The sequence below is a fragment of the Pipistrellus hanaki genome (genome assembly GCF_964339955.1).
Source record: "Pipistrellus hanaki genome assembly, chromosome: 1".
In the NCBI taxonomy this organism is placed as follows: domain Eukaryota; kingdom Metazoa; phylum Chordata; class Mammalia; order Chiroptera; family Vespertilionidae; genus Pipistrellus; species Pipistrellus hanaki.
Window position 1 is genome coordinate 55,043,147 of NC_140503.1, and position 18,688 is coordinate 55,061,834.

Here is an 18,688-nt window from a genome sequence, read left to right on the forward strand (position 1 = left end):
GTAAACCAAATGCCACAAAAATGCCATTGTTCTAAGCAAGACATTTTTGAGGTTAGAAGCACAAATGGCCTGAACTTCTTCATGATGTTTTGCAGAAGAAACATTGTTCAGACTTTTCTAGGTGAGAAAATAAGCTAAAGGAGTGTTTGATTTTTTTCTTCTCTTTTACTCTCTGATAAAGTTAATAAACTGCATGTAGATATGGTGCTATAAAATGTGAAAGATTTATATTTATCCTAGTGCCAATCTTTAGCAAAAGCACTTTTCTAGGTATGTACTAGAAATTACTAGTTTGTGCTGTGAATTACTAATAATTATATCAGCTCATATTCTGTTCTGATAAGTAGAATTGCTTTTCCACTATGTATTAGTTTTTATTTTTTTTCTAAATGGTTTTCTCTGTCTTGTACTGAATAATTAATGTTTATCATTTTTTAAAATGCCTTTAGAGACTTAAAAAAGCATAGAGCCCTAATCAGTTTGGTTCAGTGGATAGATTGTTGGACTACGTACTGAAAGGTCCCAGGCTCAATTCTGGTTCAGGGCATGTACTTTGGTTGTGGGCATATCCCTAGTGGCAGATGTGTAGGAGGCAGATGATTGATGTTTCTCTGTCATCGATGTTTCTAACTCTCTATCCCTTTCCCTTCCTCTCTGTAAAAAATCAATAAAATATATATTTTTTAAAAAGCATAGAGACAGGTCTCCACCTTTGCAGAAACTTGCTATCCCCTTGGGATTTTTATATTATTTTATATGCATAAATGAAATGACAGTATAAGAATTTGTAATATTATGTATGAAAATGAGCGATGTTAAACTAGTAATTAACATTTTAATTGTATTTGAATTTGAAGGACAATTTTCTAATAAGATATGAATTCTTTTCTTTAATTTGTTTAATTGGTTATATATATATATATATATATATATATATATATATATATATATATATGTATTGTTGTTAAAGTATTACATACTAGTATGTTTCCTTCCCCCCCCCCCCCCCAATCAGCCCCTACCCGGCTACTCCCATCCCCAATAAATATATATTCTTAATGACAATAAATATCTTTGAAAAATATGAGTGGTAAACTACCATGTGCATGTGTATAGTATACAAATGATCTAACTGGGGTTGGAAACTCCAACTGCACTTGGATCCCTGTCTGGATTTGGGGAACCATTTGGTTACTCAAAAAGCCAAGTGCCAGTCACCTTAAGCCCATATAAACCTAAACTGACCGAATAAAATTATGAATTCACTCAAGAGTACTTCTGGGACATACTGAAATTGAATGTTTTGAGTATGAAAGGCAGTTAAATTTTATATAAATCAAATATAGATTTATATATGTAATTATTAAAAACCAATACTTAAAATATTTTGATACTAGGGGATAGTTCTGAATTTATGTTTTATGAACAAATAACTATAAATAAAATGCTGAAACCATACAGGTCTTATATGTATTGCCTGTGAAAATATTCCGTATTTTTCATTTAAAAGAAAGGGTTTTTCCCCCTTTTCTCCCCATTTCTTTTCTTCACTGTGTCATGCTTCCCCTTGCCTACACATACCTGTTGAACTTCCTCCAGGGTTATTTGCTTTCCAACTTAATTCTTGATTCAGTCTTTTTATTAGGCAGAGCTTAAATTGAAAATGCATGATATTTCTTTTCATCCAATGTACTTTTCTAAGGATCGAAGGAGAAGAAATCTAGAAAAATATGTTCAGCTGAATCCAGGACACTTTGTGTTTGTTGTCGAAGTCTAAGTGTCAGGCATTTCAATATTTCACTTGTGACACTGATGCAGGTCCATGGGTGTGGGCCTGCTGGTTTGCCCTGAAGGATGTCCCGGATCAGGGTATGGGTTCCCTTGGGGTGTGGGGTGGCCTGCGCGAGGGGCCTGTGGTAGTTTGCAGACTGGCCACACCTCCTAGTGACCCAAGTGGAGGCCCTGGTATCTGGGTTTTATTTATCTAGTCTAGTGGTGAAATCAAGTATCTCCAAAGATTCATAATCTATAGAAGACAAATGGAACTTTTTGGATTTGTACTAATTTAATTGAATTATTTACATGGACTTTTAAAATATACGTGAAACCTCTCTTTTGAGTGTATCTAAACTCTTACATGACATCTACTTTTTGAAGTTGGTCCACAGGACTTAGCATCTTTGGCCTCCCTGGGAGTTTGTTGGAGATGCAGAATCTCAGGACCCACCACAAAACTACTAAGTCATAATCTGCATTTGAACAACCTCCCCAAATGATTCATATACAAATGTTTGTGAATGAAACATTTGAATTTCATAAACACTGGATCCTTTCACTATTCTTGCTTTAGTTAGGAGTGCCCTAAAGATTTTGGCAAATCAAACAGGTGAGGAGGAAAACAATATTTAATGATCAAGTACAGTATTAGTGCTTTTTATGCATTATCTCACCTGATCTTCACAAATCTGCTTGGTAGATATTATCAGTCACATTTTACAGATGGGGACTAAGAGATTTCCCCCTCAAAGTCACTTAGTTAATAAAATGTGGCGTCGCCTTTCAGATTCAGGACTCCAAGCCCTCACGTTTTCCTAACACTCAATGATCTCCTGGGACAATTTGCATTTACCCAAGTATTTATTAACTGGTGATGGAAATGAGGAGGAAGAATGTGGTTGAGGAATGCACCGGAGAGGAGGAATATGAAGGAAGTCAGATAAGATGGTGGGCAAGGTGTGGTTGCTGCAGCCAGAAGTCCCTCACTCATTCATGTGTTCATTTATTCATTTAGGAAAAAGGGGGAAGAATCTGGTCTGCTTTGTTGCAGAGCAGCTTTGTACACTCACTGTTACTCATAGTTGGCTGGCCCAGGGGTGCTTGGGTGGATCATGAACTATTAAATAAATGAATGCCCACTGCAACTTGCCCTGGAGCCTGGTACTTACAATTGCTCCTGTGAGAGGCAGCTCGGTTATAAATCTGCTCAGCAACTTAGAGCATCTGTTCTAGTGAATTTTGTGAATCACATTTGAAGTCACTGTGCATTTTCTCTGTTCACATCAAGGCAGCCTTGCTCTGCTCAGCATGCATATGAGCTTCTTGAATCTCTGCGTCAGCTCTTACAAAAGACAACTGTGTACTTTTGTGTATGTCATTAGGGAGCCCCACTGCCATTTCCCGAAAGCAAAGTTAGGGTAGTCTTTGTTTTCACTTAAGATTTATTCTAAGCAAAATCTCCAAATTTGGTGAAAATTCATTAAACCCTTTGTGTCTGATGTGATCACAAAAAAAATAAAAGAATGACACTTCAATTTATTTGTAAATTACTATTATACTTATTGTGTTTTAATGATAGAAGATGCCTTGAAGCCTCTCTCCCCACTAACTCCATGAGAGAATTTTCCTTCTGTGCCTCCCTATCCAGCCCTAGATTCTTCCCTCTCAACACCTTGACTCCCAAACAAAAATCACCCAATAAACAACAACAAAAAAATCCAGGTGGTGGGGATTTGTCTAAATTGATATTTTTTACTCAACTTAGGATAAGAAGAGGCTGGAGACCATGAAAAGCTAGGAATGTTTTAGGGTGACATCTTTATGAGTTGGCCAGGGGTCCCAGTTGTCTCAGAAGGTGGGGGCTCAGGGCTGCACTTCCCATCTGATCCCCAGGGGGTCAGGAGAACATTTCATGTTACCCCAGAGCTGGTGTTATTTGTGTAGAACCTTAGTGTCAGATTAGACTATTTGTAGTGCATTATTCTAACCCTCAGCCCTTTGGGAAATTCTTTATGGGTGTCTTTCCTCGTTAACTGGACTTTTCCATTGTGCGTTTGTTATTGTCATAAACACTGAGGTCCTGCCTGAAATTTGGCTCAGTTCCCAGACTGCACAGCAGCGTGAACATGGTCTAATTTTTAGTCCTAATAAACAAAGCAGGTCGTATGCTCTAAGTCAGGGGTCTTCAAACTACGGCCCGCGGGCCACATGCGGCCCGCAGAGGAGTCTGATCCGGCCCGCCAGGTTTTTTGGGCAGTGAGCGCAGCCGAGGTGTTACAGTAGGAATTAGTAGTTCATATAGTCCGGCCCTCCAGCTCTCTGAGGAACCGTGATCTGGCCCCCACTTTAAAAAGTTTGAGGACCCCTGCTAAGTTGTCCAAAGACTCAGCTGTAGTTTGGGAAACTGGCCTGAGCAAGCTAGCCTTACATTAATGTAAAGAAATGCCTGCCCTGGACATTCAAGATCTCTAGAGCCCTAGAATGAGATGGGCCAATGGACCACAGCTCAGGGCCTGTTACCAATCAGATGGCTGAGCTACAAGAAGGAGGCACAGAGGAGCTTTGACAAAGTAGTTATAAGAGGCAAACAAATCATTAGGGATGCTCTATAAAGGTCCTACTGAAATACAACCTTTGCTTTTTTTCTTTCTTTTTTTGCATGCCTTCATTTTGTTTTACCTCTTATCTGAACGCATATTCTAGTTCTCTCTCTGTATAATTTAAGAGTATTTTCAATCCTTTTTCGGATGTCACAAAATAAAAGTTAACATTTTATCTAGAACTATTTAAAAGTCTTTATATATTGCATGAATCTAAACACCCAGGAGGAAAAAAAAACACCTGTGATTAAATTAACCTCAGAGGGAAATGTAATTTGTTCCCCTGATAATTGCCCCAAATTGGTTCTTTGTGGATAAATTACTATTTATAGGCTATTTACTAGCTCTAGAATAGTCTTTCAGATGCTGGAAACTATACCCTGGTCTGAGGGTAGAAAAGAGAACAAGGTTTATGATTTGCTTTGTGGGGAGACTGAGGCTGGGAAGCATGCCTAGTCACAGTCTGAGTTTCTGAGATCTACAGGGGAAACGAAGCGCCCCAGACAAATCCTGTGATGCTCTGCCTAGATTGAGAGGATTGGAAATGACGGCTTTAGCTGACGGAGTTAATGTGCACAGGGAAGACTCTGTGCTTAGGTTTAGAGAGGTTCTCTTCTTCACCAGGCCAAGCATGTTGTACATGGGTCAGTGAATTCAGTGATCATGAGGCAGCATAGAAACTCTTTGTTTTTGACTAATTTCCCAAGAAACACCATTTAGGAGAACGCAGGGGTCTACAAATCATAGCTTTTATGGGCAACCCTTGTCCTGCTCTAAGCCTCAGTTTCCTTACCTGTAAAATGGCACTGAAATAGCAATAGCTCACTGGGTTTTTTGAAGATTATCTGAGATGAAGTATGAATAGTGCTCAGCACAGTGTTTGGCTTTTGTAAGTAGACAGTATGTGTTAGTTGGTGTCATTGTATTACACAGAACCATACATTCTGCATTTTCTGTCCAAGTCTTGGTGACATGTAGGTCACCTCATTTCTTTTGACCATATGTGTTTAATATGGTGATCTTCAAACTTTTGATCATGTTCTCTTCTTGTAAAAAGAAAACCTTTCCAATATATACACATTTATTTATATACTAGTGCCCTGGTGCCTGGATTCATGCACTTTGAAAGGAAATTAATTAGAAGGTGGCTGGCAGACAGAACTGGGTGAGACAGGCTGGACAAGCCTTGGAGCCAGCTTCCCATAGTCCCTCCCTGGTTGGCCACACCTGGGGTGGTGCTGTGGCTGGAAGGGCATCTGTGGAGTAAGTGGCATCCCTCGGCCTGGCCTGCAGGGACTGGGCCAAAACCAGCTCTCCAACATCTCCCGAGGGGTCCCAGAGTGGGAGAGGGCACTCTGCAAAGTTGCTGTTGTACAGGGTGTGGAATGCAAACGCAAGTGTGCAGTAAACCAGATCCAGGGCCGACAGTGCCCCAGCAACAACATTACCCATGGCTGAAGGTAGAATTTTGTGGCCCGTGAGGAATTGGAATCCCTCCTCTCTGGTTTTGGGGTGCATCACTCAAGAACTGCTGCTGCTAAGTCACTGCAGCTTGGCAGCTCCTGTGTTGAGCGTCTGCCCCTTGGTGGTCAGTGTGCATTATAGCGATCGGTCAGACGGTTGGACACTTAGCATATTGGCTTTTTATATATATAGATATTTATTTCTATAAATATATACACACACACACATACATATATATATATATATCCACACACACACACACACACACACACATAAGTATATGTATCTATATGGTAAATATAATCTGTGCATTAAACATTCGTGACTTTAACTTAATATTCTTTTGTTAATATATGCAGAAAAGTTATTTTTTTCTGATAGCCTGAAGAAGTGTTTTGGGCATCTCTTGGTAGGGGGAGGGGGGTCTGGTGCCCCAGAGGTCTCATCAGATAGCGTAATCTTGAACTAGCATTAACCTGCAAAGTCAAACAGCAGGCTTCCTAAGGGAGTCTTGGCAGCCAGGTGCTCTTGTTGTGTTGCTGTTTTCTTCATAGCACTGATCACTTTGTTAAATTGTGTCATCAGTTTACAAGTTGATGGTCTGCTCATTCCTGCCTTATTCCCCACAAATATAACTTGTGCCAGGGAGACTTTGTTTATTCATACCTGCAGTCCTGGCTCAAGGACACAGTGCGTGATGCATAGCAGACCCTCAGTTGAATGAGTAGGTGACCGCAGGGGGAAATGTGTCCTCTGCTTTTCCCTCCCACAAATGTTTTTGTTCATGGTGGAGGCCCAGGCTCAGGAGAATGCTACCATGATCATGGTTGCAGCCAATGTTGATTGGCAGCTGTCTGTAAAACCTCTTCTGTGGCTTGCCCTTCTTTCAACAGTGCTCATAGAGAACCACTATCCTCTCTTCTTGGTTCCCAAAGCTGAATGCAATGGACTCCGGACTGGGCACCATTTGACAAAGCCGAGAAGCTGTGGTTCTGCCTGGTATCAGTGAGGTGCCAGACGCCGAATCTCCAGGCCCATTTGCCCCATACATCATTCTTTTGGAATCTTTACATAAACATGGGTATTTCACATATTTCCTAAGTGGTGCAAACGCCTTTAGGCCACTTCCTTTTTTATGTAAGTTGTCTGTGGACACAGTTTCTTTTTGGTTTTTGTTTTATGGTTTAGCGGTAATCTCTCCTTAAGAGTCACGACTGCTTTTCTCTCTGGAATCCAGTTTGTACCATAACAGTATTATATCTGCCTGCTCTTATGACAAGAAAACTAGGCTTCCTCTACCCCACCATCCAAACTCCTTTTTATAGTTGTTAGGACATAAACATGTTTCATCAAATGTGGAAAGATCGTTTGATAGTGCTCAGACCGTGGTACTCATTGCGAAAGCTCCTGGGGTTTGGCCTGTGGGATTCACAGATGCAGGCAGTGTCCCCAGACAACCACTGAACACACGCATTTATGCTTAGCCTTCTGTGACTCATCCTTTAAGGCAAATAACAGATAAAAATAAACTGTTATATAAAAACGTAAGCTGATCTTATATATATTACTAGTGTCCTTACCTGGTGTTTGGTTGGTTGGGAGTAAAAGAAAAATAAATTCAAATGGACTTAGACTAGAAAAGTAATGACAATGTAACTAAAAAGTGCAGGGACAGGGCTATCTGCAGGAGAGGCTTGGCCTACTTTCTCTCTGCATTTTCTCAGCCCTGTGTCTGCAGTGCAGAGTTTATTCTTGACAGCATCCCCTCTCAGGACCCCAAGATGATATCAGTGACCCCTAGTGCTACTCAAGGTTGGAATCCAGTAGGAAAGAGAAAGCCTTATATCTCCAAAAAATCCCCATAATTGACATGGGGGCCATGTGCTAATCCCTGAATTTTAAAATTGTAATTAGGAGGATAGGCCATGTGGTCGGTTTAAACTAACCTGGGCTTGACCTTGGAGTTATGGACAAGAGTTGAATCCATCCAGACCACAGGACTAAGCAAGTTGGAGCCCTGTTAGCAGGTAGTCAAATAGCTGTTAAACCTGACATTCAAACAGGACTGGATGTGCAGCACTGATGTAGGTTTCTGACGTTCATTGTTTGGAGCTGGTGTGTCTTGTGTCTCCAAATATTAGGGCTAGTTTCCATATCTGGTTGTGGTGGCCGTTAGTCATGTCCATTAGTGTTTCTGTTTTTCTGCCATTTGGGTACATGGTGATTCTTTCTGGTCAAGGAGTTGTAAGCTTTTGGATTAAAGTGTTAAGTTGTGGATGTGAGGCCCTCCAGAGCGCTCTCTTTCCCCGTGGTACTGCAACTTGAAGCATGTGAAAAGGTGTCTGGTCCATTGAGAGTAACCGTGATGAGCAGTGTCTCCCTGCTGGCTCATGTTGGATGTAGTAGCATGAGCAAGAAGCAAACGCTTACTCTGTTAAGCCATGAGGATTCTGGAGTTGTTTGTTACTGTGGCATACCCAGTTTATCCTGCCTCATACATTGGATTGCCTAAATTCATTTGTATTATTTAAGGGTTGCTCACAAACCCCCTATATTTGTTTAATTCTTTCAATTTAGCAAAAATGCTTTCACATCTATGATCTTATCCACAGTAATCCTATATATACATTAGACGAAAAATATTAGCTTCATTTTGCCAGTGGAAGAATTGAGGCAAACTCCTCAAATGTTCTATTTACAGTGTTTGTTTTTTTCTAGTTGTTTTGTTTTCTTAAGCAATACAATTACACAATCAAACTGTACAGTACAGAATCATGTTGCTCATTTTATTAAAATTTTATTTGATGGTTCACCTCTGAAAAATTTTGTTGTATTTTCCCCCCACACCAAGCAGTCAGTGTTGCAAATGTAAAAGACTTTGGCCACTGCTGCTTCTGTTGGAAAGCTTAACTAAGGAAGTGGCTAGCTATACAGTTTGCCTGCATTGAGCAGTGTCAAGAGCAAAGAGAAACACTCTTGAGGGTGTTGAGAGGGAATACAAAGAAGCTGTAATCATACATCAGACAATGGAGAACCAGGACTCTTACTGAGCAGGATGACTCTTAAGAGAGGAAAAGGTAGATAAACAGGGTTTCCCTTGGCCAGAAAGTGGCAGAAGACTAGCAATACTGAGTGGAGGAGAGAGCAGGGGCTGATTGCTCTGAAAGCAGAGGAGACATCTGCTGTGCACGGAATTGGGAGAGCATTAAGGTGAAGAGAGCAGGCTCTGGAAGCAGAGTGCTTGGATTCAAATCCTGGTTCCTCTACTTATCAGCTATGTAACCTTGCACAAATTACTTGATCTCTCTGACCTTGTATTCCCCTTATATATAATTGGGATATTAGTACTTATTTCATAAGGATATTGTGAGGATAAAATGAGTTGAGAAATGTAAAGGTCTTAGAACAGTACACATAGTAAAAGCTTGGTGTTTATTTTATTTATATAATAAAAGGGTAATATGCAAATAAACTGAACATCAGAATGACCAGAACACCTGTAGCCCCTTGCCTTGCTGGGCCTCACCCTCCACTGGTCCCCCCAACCCCGATCGGGGTTGGGGTTGGCAGGCAAATCACCCGCAGCAGTCCCTCACCCTGGCTTGCCCAGCCTCTGCTGGCCCCCATGGGGTGGGCCGGCTGGACCCACCAGTGCACAACAACAACAACAACAACAACAACAACAACAACAGTCCTATCTGGTTTGGCGCAGTGGATAGACACTATTGGCCTTCAGACTGAAGGGTCCTGGGTTCAATTACAGTCAAAGGCACATGCCTGGGTTGTAGGCTTGATCCCCAGTAGGGGGTGTGCACGAGGCAGCTGATCAATGATTCTCATCACTGATGTTTCTATCTCTCTCCCTCTCCCTCTCCCTCCCTTTCTGAAATCAATAAAAAATTTAATAATAATAATAAATAATAAATTTGTTGCCACCCTTTCTGCCACTATGTTGGTCCAAACCACACATTATCTTTCACTTACACTAATTCAAAAATCTCTTCATTTGTCTTCATATTTATTCTTGTGTCATTTCCAATTTGTTCTCCACCTGGTAGCGAGGTTACTGTTTTAAAATTAGAATTCATGAAGTTACTTCTTTGCTTAAAACCTTTCAGTAATTCCCTTTTTACTTATACTTTTAGTCTTTATCATAAAATATAGCTTCCAAGGAACTTGTTTCTCTGCCTCAGTTTGTGCTGACATCCATAGTACAATAGATCCTCAAGTGTGCCATCTTCTGCCAGCCTCAGGGCCTTTAGACTAATATACTTTAGAGGAGCAATGCCATTTCCTTATCTTGGTGTTGTTTTTCAGCTGGAGGGGTCCCTACTGGGGTGATACTTCTCTTTCCACCTCTACTCACTCTGCCCCATGGGAGGTGGAGTCATGTGTCAATCTCAGAGGAATACCTGGGCCTCCTGAATTTAACTCTGCCCTCTTCCTTTCAGAGGTGAGCTTCCTATAGGGAGCAGGCCGTCTCTGATGTTCCTCTAGCAGTGGTTTCTTTCCCTCTACCTAGGAGGTCTGCTCTGTTCTGCAATTGCCTCTGGCTGTGTGATTAATCCTACATCACTATCGAGTCAGTTAACTGGCTCACCTGCCTAACAAACTAAAGCCATGACTTCCAGCCTGGCTTCTATCAGCACTAAAGATGCTATATGGGTTCTTCAGATGTGTTTCTTTCTATTTGTCTTTTTCTTCTCTTCATGCTTATCCTCCTCTGGATTGGGGTGTTTCTAGAAGTCTGTGGTAGAAAAGCTAAGAGGGTCATGGACATCTTCTGAGCTGTATTATGGAATGAACTATGCTAAAATTTGACTGTAGGCTGGCTCAGTGAAATGACTGAATATCAATGTGGCTGATTTAAGGTCTTAACAATGTTCATAGTCTTGGACAGGGCAGTGGAAATGAAAACATTTCCCCCACTTTCTATTGGAAAACAAAGGTAAATGGGTCCAGAGAGTCTCCAGGAGGGGGAGCCCTGGTTCCTTGTTCAGAGTCATAGCTGTGAGGATTTGCATCATCTGTGACTAAGTCACAACAGAGCCAGTAAACAAACACAATCATTGCTGGAGTTTAAGCAAATAGGAGAAAATTGTCAATTGGCATCATTACTTTATGCCATGCAATTAGCTGTTCACCTATGTGGAATTCAGTTTTGCGGGAGAATTTGTTTTATAATTCTTGCCATGGTTTTGAATGTCACAGCCAATGTTCAGTTTGTTCTTTTAGTAAGATACAGGCTCACACTTAAACTAAATTTTTAGTTTATACTTAAACTAAAACAAACATATAAAACAAAAATAGGAATATGTGATTCTTTTAGTTAACTGCTTTTTCCCCTTAGCTTTTTGCTTTCTTTAATGTAATGTTTTCTAAGTCTCTCCTTTAGAAAAATGAGTTGTTACAGTTCAGTCTTCCCTCCCAACCCAGCTCTTGAGTAGATAACTCATTACAAAATACCTATCATTTACTTAGAGAACAGCTTTTAGCACATTACTCTGCATCAGAGCAACTAAGCTGTATATTCTTCTCTTGACACCTCCCTTACTGTCCCACACTTATTGCCAGAGCTGGACACACTGATTCATGGTAAATGTTAAAAATGGCCATTTAACAGATGACTATTTTCTTTAAAGAGTATCAGTGTTTACTAGGGATCAGTGTATGTTCACTTGAAACAAGGTACACTGACTAATCTCAGTTTTAAAATATTAGTGGGCATGCTGATTCTTAATTTCAGCACTATTCCAAATTTCATGTTTTCTTTGTAGATAAGATAGATTTATACATCATGGGAGTATAGTTAGGTGGATTAATAAATGGTTAAATAAAACATATTTAGTATCTCTCTACATAAAAGGCTAATATGCAAAGTGTCCCCTCGGGAATTTGACTGGGAGTTCAATCGCTTGCTATGATGTACGCTGACCACCAGGGGGCAGCTCAAAATGAAGGAAGGCCCTAGCTGGCAGCCTGAAGACCCCGATTGGCTCTGATCACCAGGCAGACTTAGGGACCCTAGTAGTGCACAAAGTTTGTGCACTGGTCCTCTAGTGTTTTATATAAACACTTGAGAAAGATGTTAACAATAATATGTGTAAAGGTCTACAGTAGTTTGCCAAAGTTTTATTTAAAAAAAAATTTTTTTTTATTGATTTCAGAGAGGAAGGAAGAGGGAGAGAGAGATAGAAACATCAGTGATGGGAGAATCACTGATCGGCTCCCTCCTGCACGTCCCACAATAGGGCCTTGAGCCTCAACCTAGGCATGTGCTCTTGACTAGAATAGAACCTGGAACCTTCAGTCCACAGGCTGATGCTCTATCCACTGAGCCAAACCAGCCAGGGAAAGTTTTATTTCTTTGATTAAAAATTTGGGGTTGTAATTAGCCCCGTTCATTTTTAAAAATTCAATTTATTGGAGTGAGATTGGTTAATAACATTATGTAAGTTTCAAGTGTACAATTCTATAACACATCATTTGCATATTTTATTGTGTGCTCAGCATTAAAAGTCTAGTCTCTCTCTATCACCATATATTTGATCCCTTTACTCTCTTCATTTACCACCACCCCTGCAACCATCTCCTCTAGTAACTAACCTTCTGTTGTCTGTGTTTATGGGTTTGCTTGTTTGTTGCTTTCTGTTTTATATCCCACATATGAGTGAAATCATATAGTTCTTGACCTTTCTGACTGACTTATTTCACCTAGCATGCTACTCTCAAGATTCATCCATGTTGTTGCAAATGTCAATACTTCATCTTATGGCTGAGTAGTATTCCATTGCATATACTGTATGTACCACATTATCTTTATCCATTCATTCATTGAAAGACACTTATAGTCCTGTACTTTTTAGTATATAGTCTATAGCTTTGGAAGAATAATAAAAGGCATGTGTTTGAAATTTTCTGATGACACAAAGTTGGGAGGAATATTTAATAGTTTGGGATAGTTCAGTTAAGATAAATTTTTTTTTATTAGGCTGGGATACTAGGAATATATAAAATATCTTGTACATTGTTATTTTAAAAAAATCAACTATATATGCTTAATGGGAGATATGATTTAATTGTAATTTATGAAGGAATAATCTAGAGATTTTAGTTCATCAAAACTTACAATGAATAAACAGTGAGATATAATTGCTGAAGTGACATTTAAGAACATCTGTCTCTGTTCTAAAGGGATTAGTTGAACTAAAATTTTAATATGTGTTTGGTTCTGGACACGATGTTTTAGGAAAGATGCAGAGAAATTGGGGAAATTCCAGAAGAAGCTGATCAGGAAGAGATGTCTATAAAATAGGTCATGGAGAATGGCTGAGGGGTTTGAGAATGCCTGGACCAGAGTGCAGAAGGATTATGGGAGACCTAGGAGTGACTCTTGAGAATTTGAAGGTTGTCAACATACAAAGGGCTTAGATTTGGGTTAGGTTACCCCAGAGATGGAATTTGTCACATGTCAAGAAATTATAGGGAGGCAGATTTGGGTTTCTCATTATAAAAATCTTTCTAGCAATCGTCATTCTACACTGGAGACAGGCTGCCTTGCAAGGTGATTAGTTTCCCACCACAGAAGACTTTCAATGACTGGTGTAGGGGCCCTTTATCAGAGTTATCAAAAGGGCCATGTTTTAGGAAGGTGTATCAAATGATCCTTGAAGTTCATTCCAATCTTATGGGCCCCAGCATGAGCTCAGTGCTGGCACATAGTAGGTGTTCAAGTGATATATGCAGAATCAATAAATGCATAAAAGTAAGAAAATCTTAGGGGCAGACCTTTGCACTTGATATATATATATATATATATATATATATATATATATATATATGTATATATATATATATATAGTTTTATGGCATTGAACAGTAATTTCATTTAGTTTCAGGAGCATATCATCCTAGAAAAAAATGAAGACCTTGGGCCACACTGAGTTTAAAATTTCCTAGATAACTGGCTTATATTTCTTGCTGTGGTATAACCTATTCTCAGCCTTGTAAGTTTTAGAGCTATTTCTGATAATGAACAGGCTTTGCCCCAAACTAACATGATGCTATTTCTTTTCCAGGATAATCGTATCCACACATCCAAGTACAACATTCTTACCTTTCTGCCAATTAATTTATTTGAACAGTTCCAAAGAGTGGCAAATGCCTATTTCCTTTTTCTTCTGATTTTACAGGTAACGTTTATGCTGTATTTCTTCATGATCTCTTTGTTAAAAGTATTCATATAATTTGAAAAAGTAAGTTAATTCACTTAGTTAAATGTTCATGATTAGGTAAAACCATTCTTAGGAGATTTTTAATGTTATTATTGCTGTTTCTCTTCACAAATGTGGGAGGGCTAGGAATGGGTAAAAACTAGCACATTCATCATTTTAAACACTGAGGTAATTTTAAAATTCAGTCTTGCACTTTACTTGAACCAAACCAGAGCCTAATGATTACTGTTCACGGCCTCTCCCCTTTCTTTATCTCCCTCTCATGTCAACAGTTTGGGTATTGCCAGAGTGAAGACAATGAGTCTAGCAGAGTGGTAGTTTGTGGAACTTAATATGGCAAGTCCATTTGCATTTAAGAACATTGACATATTTTGCATATATATTAAAATAAATGATGTATGATATATGTTATTTCACTCTACAATGATTTTTAAAAATAGTTTGAGTGGTTAATTGGTAGTTATAAACATTGCTTTTTTCCTCCCATTTGACTAAACTTTTTCCTCCCATTTGAAAGAAAAAAAGCATAGCTCACATTAGCCAGTTATTTACTTAGTATTTATTTCAGAGTAATTTAATCACACTAACCTAGTAGATTCAGAATGTGCTAGAATCTGTGTTAATTATAGGAGGTAAGGAGATAGATTAGATGTGTGCAGTCTAGATGAATAGTTTGAGGACTATTTTTTCTTCAGTTGAATAATGATTTGTATTAAGAATTTTTTGGTTATTAGTGGCAAAAACTTAAATTCTTTTAAGCAAAAAGGGATTATATTTATGAATATATGTCATTTCATGTGTTACTGGATTTATGGGCAAACTATTTCAACAGATTGTGATGTTGCTTTTCTCTGTTTTCCTTCATGTTGGCCTATTCTCTGACAGTCTTTCTGTACCTGGTAGATGCTAAAAGCTTTAAACTTTTATTTTTCCAGCTTCAACTCCAAAATGAGAGAGAGAGAGAGAGAGAGAGAGAGAGAGAGAGAGAGAGAGAGAGAGAGAGAGAGAGAGATTGGCCCATGTTGAGCTACACCTCTATCCCTAAATCAATCACTGTGGCTCAAGAATTTTTCTAATATGTTTTTTAAAATTTTATCTTTTATTATTGAAAGTATTACAGATGCCCCCTTTGTTTTTCTTTCCATTGACCCCCTCCACCTGCCTTTTAAAAATTGATTTCAGAGAGAGGAAGGGAGTGGGAGAGATAGAAGCATCAATAATGAGAGAATCGTCCATCAGTTGCCTCCTGCATATCTCGTCCTCCCCACCCCCCGTAACCCAGGCATGTGCCTTGACCGGGAATCAAACTGTGAGCTCCCAGTTCATCGGTTGACATTCAATCACTGAGCCACACTGGCTGGGTGTGGCTCAAGAATTTGATGCAATGATTGTCTTGGCCTTGATCACATTTCAAAAACTAGAATCAGGATGGAATCAGTGCACCAAAATTACATGAACTTAAAGTAGAAGGGGTTGGGTAGATCCCTAAGAAGATAAGGGTTAGTTGAAAGGACTGGATGTTAAACAGAAAAAAACAAACCACAAATGACGAATGTGCATCTTACAATTTATTGAAGAGTCTTTAGAATCCTAGATCTCTTTCTTTCTCCCCCCCCGCCCCCTTGTGAATTTGCTTTTGGTTTCTTCATCTAATCCTTTGTACCATTCCAGAATTTTGAGTTCATTTCTCCAATGGATTTCTAATTTATGGCCAAAGATTTTTGTTCACAAAATTTTATATCCAGAAGGGGCCTTTGGGAAAGTTTAGTCCAACCTCCTTTCTTTTATTGATGAAGAAATTAGACCTAGAAACATTAGATGACATATAATGCTTTTACAAGTTAATGATAGAAGTAGTTCTAGAATCCAGCTTTTCTGCCACCCAGCCCAGGGTTTTTCTTGGTACCTCAAAGTCTTTTGAGGTTTATTTGTTTTTAAATTTTATGTGGAAGCTATTATATAAAATTGATTAAGTTTAGAGTTGTTTTAATGAGGTCTGATCTCCGTACACTGACCATTTCCACCCAACCCTTCCCCGCCTGATAGCCCTGAAGCAGCTCCAAATGGAACCCCACTTGAAAACCACCTAAGAGAACATGCCGGTTGTCATGGTGCCTCTCCCAGGTGGAGGTACAGGCATAAGGCTTTGGAGTCAAATAGGCCAAGGTTCAAATTTTAACAGTGTATGTTCTTGACCCAATTGCTTGACCTCTTAGATAGTTATTTATACAGTGGGAAAATGATATCCAAGGCTGCAGCTTTTCTTGACTCTGGGACACCATTCACTGTGCATTCTGTATTTTACACTGAGGTGCTATTTACATGGAATACAAACCCGAAGGGTTTGTGTATAACAACTTGATACAAAGTCTAACTCAATGGACTTCTCTCAGGATTAAATGACATTATATATGGAAATACTTGATACAGTGTCTTGCTCAAAGTAGATGCTCAAAGAATCTCTTTTTTGGGATTTGGTGAGGAGTTGGCAAAGTTGTTAAAAATCGAGATGAGTAATTGATAAAAGACTGGTGATGTTTATTATATATATATATATATATATATATATATATATATATATATATATATATATATATATAAAATTTAATTCTCATTCGAGAATATTTTCCCATTAATTTTTAGAGAGTGAAAGAGAGAGGGAAAGATGGAGAGAATTATTGATGTGAGAGAAACACATTGATTGATTGCCTCCCATATGAGCCCCGACCAGGGCCTGGAGCAGGGAGGAGCCTGCAACCAAGGTACATGCCCCTGAGTGGGATCAAACCTGGGACCTTTTGGTCTGCAGGCCGATGCTCTATTCACTGAGCCAAACTGGCTAGGGCTTATCTGGGGGAAGATAATCATCTATGAGAGATTTCACGAAGCTTACTTCTTAACTTGTTATAAAAATTATATATTTTATCAGGAAGTCTGAAAAGTGGCTCAATGATATGGTTATCCTATGTATTTTATAACTGAATGCAAACAGAAAGTCATTTTATATGTATATTAATAACTGGAATATAATCCCATTAATCTTTGGCAAGCCTTAGAAAATTAAGTGACAACATTTGGAAGATATACTTACTAAATTTAAAAGCCCTAAACTGTTTGAAATGTTTATTTCAGCTGATTCCAGAAATTTCCTCCTTGACCTGGTTTACCACCATTGTGCCTTTGGTTCTGGTGATAACTATGACAGCTGTCAAAGATGCTACAGATGATTATGTGAGTATTTGCTTTTGAGCATTCCTGAGGTCTCAATTTCAATTGCGACCTCTCAGAAGTAGAAAAAAGAGACTCATTTGGAATTTTTAAATTAAGCTCTTTTGGTCAACATGATATAAAATCTCTCTTGCTAGTTGATGATTAATACAAGTCATAGAATCAGCAATGATTTGAATAATGACATCTTTGCAATAAATGCCTGACTTCCCTACATTATATGATCTATCAGGAATAGTACTCATTTAGGTACATGAGTTCCCACAACTTGGCTTTAAAGGTCTTATTCATATAGACATATTTCATAGGAGAGTAAAATGGTAGAGTAGAAAGAAAGACATTTTGGAGAAAGACTCCTTACTATAGTATGTTGTAGTAATGTAACATAATGCAAACCACTTCTTTCCTTGCCTGAATAATGTGGCCAATGACATCAGCACTGTAAAAAGACAAAACAAGATGCTGTTTTGTCTATAAAGCACTCAGCACAGAGCCTGCCTTACAGGGCGTACACAGTTATGCTTGTTCTCTGCTTCCTTCCTGTCCTGGTCAGTTCTCCTCTGAGCCTTCACATCTATTTCTGAGGTAGAAATTGTCAAGATGAGCCAGTTTGAGATGACTATTGGACTCTATATGTTCCAATACCAAGACTCCCTTGGCAAAGCCTGGGCAGAAGTGAGAGTGGCCCCATCTTAAGGCCCAGTGAGTGAGCTGTTCAGGGTTTAGGGTGTGATTGCTATTTTTTTGTGATGCCCAGCTAGTCAAGTTAGGGGACAGTTTTCAGGTTAGATATAGATGTGACTAAATGCCTAATCTCCTTTGTCTCTACTGCAGTTAATGCTTGGATATGCCTTTATTTTATGGTAATATGGGCTGGTTCAATGAATTGGATAGCTTTGTGAATCAGGATCTTGGCAGGAAACAGATGTCACTCTAAAATGGGGGAAGATTGGACTAAGATTAATAATGAGACCATTTACAAAGGGTGTGAGAAAGGAAAAGCACATGGGATAGCAACATGGGTGGCCAAACTATCTCTTACTTGAAGGGGCAAAGGAAGGAAGCAATTATCAAACTTGAGGCTGTCGTTGAGGGCTGCATGCTGCAGTTGGGGATACCTATAGAGAGGAAGCAGCCGCTGATAACTCAGCTTGAAGGAAGCCAGGGAATTTCACTTTCCTCTGGCACTCTGCTCTCTGCAGTGCCACCTATTGGCCAAACCCAACCAGAAGCCAGAGGGCAAGGACCATGCAGGCCAGCATCCTCTGGCACAGGGCAGAGTGGAGAAGGATGGGTGCAGATTTGGAAGATTTAGAAATTATCTAGCCCCCATGTCAATTTATGTACTTAGACAAAAGCTCTATTTCCATTTCTATTGTTCTATTG

General features: G+C 39.2%; 1 protein-coding gene across 7 annotated transcripts in view; it reads left to right on the forward strand.

Annotated features, from left to right (window-relative positions):
- ATP8B4 (ATPase phospholipid transporting 8B4 (putative)) overlaps nt 1-18,688 on the forward strand; it is a 246,461-nt gene that overhangs the window by 71,169 nt on the left and 156,604 nt on the right. For all 7 annotated transcript variants that reach the window (XM_084898218.1, XM_084898216.1, XM_084898217.1 and 4 more), the window contains 2 exons: nt 13,919-14,032; nt 17,207-17,305. In XM_084898218.1, the coding sequence (XP_084754344.1) occupies nt 13,919-14,032; nt 17,207-17,305 (213 nt within the window). The remainder of the gene's footprint in view (nt 1-13,918; nt 14,033-17,206; nt 17,306-18,688) is intronic.